This window comes from Sinocyclocheilus rhinocerous, unplaced genomic scaffold, assembly GCF_001515625.1.
Source record: "Sinocyclocheilus rhinocerous isolate Xijiao unplaced genomic scaffold, SAMN03320098_v1.1 scaffold1687, whole genome shotgun sequence".
NCBI lineage: Eukaryota > Metazoa > Chordata > Actinopteri > Cypriniformes > Cyprinidae > Sinocyclocheilus > Sinocyclocheilus rhinocerous.
In genome coordinates this window covers 1,043,599-1,050,534 of record NW_015660051.1, presented here as the reverse complement: position 1 = coordinate 1,050,534, position 6,936 = coordinate 1,043,599, and the positions used below count along the sequence as shown (strand labels likewise).

At 37.4% G+C, this 6,936-nt stretch overlaps 1 protein-coding gene across 1 annotated transcript in view; it reads left to right on the top strand.

Moving 5' to 3' along the window:
- The window catches only part of LOC107724836 (dystrophin-related protein 2-like), a 162,943-nt gene extending 160,669 nt beyond the window's left edge, over positions 1-2,274 (top strand). Inside the window, exons 21-22 of the mRNA XM_016533913.1 lie at positions 1,901-2,018; positions 2,180-2,274. Coding sequence (XP_016389399.1) covers positions 1,901-2,018; positions 2,180-2,274 — 213 coding nt within the window. The remainder of the gene's footprint in view (positions 1-1,900; positions 2,019-2,179) is intronic.
- The last annotated feature ends 4,662 nt before the right edge of the window (positions 2,275-6,936 follow it).

The following is a 6,936-nucleotide window of genomic DNA, read 5'->3' as shown; positions in this document are numbered from 1 at the left end:
TGAAAAGATATTAGGATATTACGACAACATTACTCTTAGGACATTGCAAACGAATTTTTTTCATGAATATGACTTAACCTGATGGAGGACCTGCTCAGTCATTCAGGCAGTCTCTCTCTCTCTCGTGCGCGCGCGCTGTTTAGGCATGTTTTGTGCCATTGATCGTCGTTGTCATCCTTAATAAATAAAACATTTATTGATGCTTGGGTGTCGGCGGTGAATCCAGTGGAGAGAAAACCCCCACCACTAACTGCAAACTGGCATTCAGATCTGCCTCCATTTTGTTAGCAACGCCCCAACTTCCAACGATCCAATCAGTTCCCGAAGGACGAAATCAAGTCCTGCCCTCTCATTTCAGATGCCGTTTTACTCGTATATACGTCACAGTAGAGAAGAAAAGACAATCGCAACTTCCGTTTCATGCCGACTTTAAGGAGCGAGATGACAGAATAGAGTGGGCAGAAAAAGGATTCTTTTCTTTAGTCAAAGAAAGACAGAAAGCAGGCCGAGGAGGGAAAAGAAAAGCTCAGGCAGTGCTGAGTGAATGGGATAAGAGGTGGTTGTGCAGAAAAAAGAGAGGTAGTGCTGCAGAGGTATGATTGGCAGGCTGGATGGAATGAAAGAGCGGAGCAAAAACACTGAGGCTGTAGCTGTAGGCGAAAAGGAATTAGACGGAAATAGAGGGAAGGAACAGGGGGAGAGAGATCGACTTAACCTATAAAAATGAGCGAGAGATGTGTCATGGGGAAGCAATAATGTGCAGGGATTGTGGAGATATGAACTCTTCGTTCTGCACCCTTAGAAAGTCGCTGGGAAAGTTACAGTCTTACCTCTGTGGACATCTCTGCAAGGCGATAAAAGAGTTTAACTTGGAATAAATTTGAGGTATTCATGCAAACAGCCTCAATCAACTCATCTCCCTCTCTCAAAAAAGCTAGTGTTCTCTTGATTCGTATCAGTTTATTTCATCCCTCAAGAAAATACACCATTTTTGTAATGTATGGAAAAGGGGCCAAATCCCTGCTCGATAAACAGAAGTTTGGATTTTTGACAGCATTTGAAAACTTGTTTTTCTCATCAAAGAACCCAACAATAGTATTTTGTTATTTTGCTAGGCTAGTAAACTGCATACTGAACAGTATATATTGCCTATACTATTTATTAGTATACAGTTATGAACATCTGTGGGTATACACATGCTTTGTACAGTATATGTAATGCTATGTGCAGTATTACAATATTTATTTTATTTAAAATTTTATCAAATTAAATATAAAAATGAAATGAGATTTAGAAAAAGAACTATGTAATATTGTTCAGAAGGGGTTTGGAAGATTATTTTTTAATGTTTTTGAAATAAGTCTCTTATTTTCACCAAGGCAGCATTTATATAAAAAATACAATAAGAACAGTAATACTGTACAATATTATTACAATTTATATAACTCTTTTCTATTTGAATATATATTTTTTTATTCCTGTGATGGTAAAGCTGAATTTTCAGCAGCCATTACTCCAGTCCTCAGTGTCAGTGATCCTTCAGAAATCATTCTAATATGCTGATTTGCTGCTCAAGAAACATTTATTATTATTATGAATGTTGAATACAGTTGTGTGGCTTGATATTTTTGTGGAAACTGTAATGAATATAATAGTTAGAAAACAGCATTTATTTGAAATAGAATTCCTTTGTAGCATTATAAATATCTGCACTGTCTTTTTTGATCAATTTAATGCTTCCTTGCTGAATAAAAACAAAATTATACTAACCCCACACTTTTGAACGGTCATGTTCATACTGCAGAAATGATAGAGCAATGTGGCTGGATTCTGTTCTGAACTGTGTTGATTAGGATTTGATTGCTTTCTTGCTCTCTCATGATTTTGTCATGTCTACCAGCCCAAAGATGACTCGGAGGCCAATGGCTCAGCTCCTTCCTCTCTGTCCTCTCCTGTGTCAGGGGGTGACCACCAGGGGGAGCCTCCCAGCAGAGAGACCACAGACACAGAAGCTGCAGGTAAGACCTGGAACAACTGCCATTTCCTGTCATCCTGCCAACATCAGCCAATAATGGGATTCAAATGGATGTGACTTGTTTGAATAAGGCTTATATGTTGCTGTAAACTTGCGATGCATTTAGTTGAGGTCATGTTTATTGTAGCATTTAATGTTGTGTAGGTGAGTATTTGGATTACGAGCAGGACACCGTACTGCAGCTGCAGCAGGTAATCGAACAGCTGAGGAACGTCTTCCCATCTGAGCCAGGTCCATGAGGAACCTGATGCAAAACTCACCGTACTGCAGCTGCAGCAGGTAATCGAACAGCTGAGGAACGTTTTCCCATCTGAGCCAGGTCCATGAGGAACCTGATGCAAAACTCAGAGGCCTATAATTGTGCAGGTTTGCTTATAGTTTCATTATTTATGAATTATATAAGCTTATATAAGGAGTATTTCACCTTGTGACATTTCAAACCTGTATGATTTTTCATTCATGAAACACGATAGAAGTTTAGCAGAATCTGTAAGGGAATGGTGATTTATACTGCTATAAAAAGCATTATAAATGTACTATAAAAACATGGTCCGTATGACTCATGCACTGTATTCAAAGTCTTGTGAAGCCGTATGATATGATTTGTGTGAAAACCAGGCTGAAAAGTCATTGTTTAATTCTCAATTTAATTATTTCTCTTTCAAGCACATCTCAATTGGCTACGATACACTTAAGAACCAATGATGTTGGACATAATTAATTTCAAATCTTACGTGACGCACCCAGCACACAGAAATCATTTGAGAGCTAAAACAGGAAGATATTCAGCAAAAACGACTTCCTGTATGTTCCTGACAGTCTTCAGAAGACATTTGAGCTCCACGAAAGAAAAGAAAATCATACAGGTTTATTACTTAAAACTGCCTGCTGTCCAGTGTGTTAAAGGGAACTACATTTGAAAACATTTTTGATCTTTGCATTTGATGTTTCCGCTTTCTATCGATCTGTCTAGATGATGTAACACCCTTCTTAAATTTTTCAGGGCAGGTGAATCCATGGACAGACGACGGGGCTACGAGAAGAGTTTCAAGACAACCTTCTCAACCTGCGTCCATTTCCCAAAGAGCTGTGGGATATCTGAGTGCTAACTAAACGAACTAATGTTTACATGGTGCCAAAGGCCTGCACTGATCCGGACACTGTGCTAACCCGTGTAGTAATGCAAGGTGTGTGGCTTCATCAGTACAGCACAAGAACCACAAACAGGACTTACACCACGCAGAAGGGGTTCTCTCTTTAGGTATCCCTGTGCCAGCAACTTATCTGTGTGTATGTTTTTTTTTTGTTTGTTTTTTCAATTTTAAAATGGTTTACTATTTTCTGTGACTCATTCATGCACATAAACACAAATATACACATATACCGATGGTAAGTCATGCTTGGTAATGCGTGGCCCTTGTAAAACAGGAAGATATTCAGCAAAAACGACTTCCTGTATGTTCCTGACAGTCTTCAGAAGACATTTGAGCTCCACGAAAGAAAAGAAAATCATACAGGTTTATTACTTAAAACTGCCTGCTGTCCAGTGTGTTAAAGGGAACTACATTTGAAAACATTTTTGATCTTTGCATTTGATGTTTCCGCTTTCTATCGATCTGTCTAGATGATGTAACACCCTTCTTAAATTTTTCAGGGCAGGTGAATCCATGGACAGACGACGGGGCTACGAGAAGAGTTTCAAGACAACCTTCTCAACCTGCGTCCATTTCCCAAAGAGCTGTGGGATATCTGAGTGCTAACTAAACGAACTAATGTTTACATGGTGCCAAAGGCCTGCACTGATCCGGACACTGTGCTAACCCGTGTAGTAATGCAAGGTGTGTGGCTTCATCAGTACAGCACAAGAACCACAAACAGGACTTACACCACGCAGAAGGGGTTCTCTCTTTAGGTATCCCTGTGCCAGCAACTTATCTGTGTGTATGTTTTTTTTTTTGTTGTTTTTTCAATTTTAAAATGGTTTACTATTTTCTGTGACTCACTCATGCACATAAACACAAATATACACATATACCGATGGTAAGTCATGCTTGGTAATGCGTGGCCCTTGTTCTGTGAAGCAGAAAAGAGCAGATAGTCCTGAACTGTCGGAACACACAGCAAGCTTATTTACACTGTAAGGATGACACGTCTTTGGTTGAGGCTATCATTTATTTAAGATGCCAAAGTGCCCATGAGCATTGTGCTCCTGCCCTGATGTTCCTTCTCTTTTTTTCCCTGCTCTTTCTCTCTTTCATATAGTACTGTTCCATCAATCTTATATATATATATATACACTCAGATGCACTGCAAAAATTGTTTTCTTGATCAGTATTTTTGCATTGTTTTTAATCACAAATAATAATAATATTTTACAGTTACACTTTTTTAAAGAAATGCAGCCATGGTGAGCATAACAGACTTCTTTCAAACAAACAAACAAACAAACAAGCAAAATCATACCACCCCCTTACTCTTTTCTATGTGAGAGTGTATTTAAATTTGTTAAAGGGGTCATATGATGCTGCTAAAAAGAACATTATTTTGTGTATTTAGTGTAATGAAATGTGTTTATGCGGTTTAAGGTTCAAAAAACACATTATTTTCCACATACTGTACATTATTGTTTCTCCTCTATGCCCCGCCTTTCTGAAACGCGTCGATTTTTAGGGGCGTGTTAGAACGAGCCGTTTTAGGTAGGCGTGGTTGACTCTTAACTTTTATAAAGAATATCTCTTTGGATTTGAGACTTTAGTCTTTGCAACTTTACAGATCTTCTTTATGCACCAAGAGCTTGTAACACTCCAAAGAGAAAGGAAAAATTGAAATTGCATCATATGACCCCTTTAAGATATTATTTAACAGGGAACAGCTTATTTTTCCTAATTCAACCATCAAAAAAATTGATTTGTGCCTGATTTAAAAATATGCCTATTTTGTTTTTAAAAACTGTGAGGCAAGTTTAAATTATTTTCTGTGGTAACAGACATTGTGCAATGAATGTTGTCGATTGAGCATAACTTTTACTGAACCCAAAACATTTCTAACTAAATTTAGTGAGATTTCTGCTTAAATCAAGGAGGGGAAAAAAAAACTTAAATTAAAAATTCCCTGAGATTATGTTTCCTGTTTTAAAGATGTTTAGGTATTTTTATTGGAAAACAAGACTAAACCTTGATTAATAAATGGATTTTTTTTTTGCAGTGTAGCCACTCGTACAGAAAGGATTTCTCAGCTGTTGGTTTTCTGGTCACAAGGGAAAGGTCTTTCAGGAATGGAGATTTGTAGTGTAGATTTGTTGTCAGAGCACTTGCCGTTAAATTACAGCTGTCCAGCGTGGTATGAACAAGAAAGTAGATACCCAAGGAGACGACTCAACGCCTGTTTCAGCCCTTTTCACTTTGGCGTGGGAGGCTCTTTTACACTCAAGTCACAGCCTGACTCATTTAAACTGAGCACAGGTCTTATTATGCCTTAAGACTTCAAAGCTATTTTTTTTCTAAAGAATACCAGCCTTACATATCTCTGTCTTATTGTCGTCTTCCAGATGTAAGTATTTTGTTTACCAAATGCTGTTCTCCAGATCTCAGCATTTCCACAATCTAAGGAGGAGGAAGTGTGTAGAAGGATTATTTTACATTATGCCAAGGGAGGAGGACAGCAAATGGATCACACTCTTTGTAAACAAAATATAGTTTTTTTTGTGGAGTGATTTACTGTGGGGTGTCAGATTTATATGAGCAGAGAAGATGCTGGGGGTGTAGCGAGTAGAAAAGAGAAAAAGATAGTGAGCGGGAAGAGATACGGTGTGAAAGAAAGACTGCAAATGGGAAAGAGAAAAGTATGTAAATATTCACTGTGATGGGTTGTGGCACTGCAGCCCCTGCAAACAGGAATGAGATTATTGCAGCTGAGAGAGCAAGAGATGTTCTCCATTTGTTTTGGCAAACATGTTAGAAGTACAGCGATTGCTCGCTCTCCCCTTCTCCATAAAAAACTAAAAACAAAGTGACCCCTGTTGCACTGTAGGTTTTGCTTGAATCCCACTGCGACATCACCGGCTTCCCTTTGCATACATTGTGATCTCATTTTACATCACAGTGGCGAGCTGTCTGTTTGTTTTGATGCGGTTGCTAAGGAACGGTCCCCAAGGACACGGCGCTGCAGGTTGGTCTTTAGAAAGGTGGGGTGACTTCATAATGGAGGAGATACAAATAAGCATATGGAGGAAGAGGGAGGGTGGGGGACTCAGGTCCCCTCCGCCCCATATAATTAGATATATATCTTGTTTTAAGGATGTGGGTAAAAAAAAAAACTTAATTGTAATTGTAAATTTAGTGTGTGTGTATGTATATATATATATATATATATATACACACACACGCACATTAAATTTAATATTAAGACAAGTTTTCAAAGAATATACAATTCATAATTAAGTTCTTTTTTTTGCCCCCAGTTGGCTGTTCTAAGTCATATATTATTTGAAAACATATTTTACATCTTAAGTAAAATAGCAGAAAATTTAATTTACTAAATTTCAGATCTTGAGTTTATTTTACTTAATAAATGTCCAAATCAAATGTCTAATCGGGTAAGAATAAAAAGGATTCAATATATTCTCTGAAAACAAGTAATAAAATCAAACAAAATTGTTTCTCAAATAAATGACTCCTATTTTAAATATTAGATATTTTTACAAGAAAGAAAGACAAAAAATACTGATTAAGAAAATGATTTTAAGCCTATAGAAAGGGAGATTATTTATTAAGCATTATACAAATTAATATATATAGAGCTTCAACATGGTAGCAAATCATGTAGCATTATGTAATACATTGAATAGAAATGCTCCTATTTGCATACCATTTGCAAAATATAATTCCCCATTCTGACATATA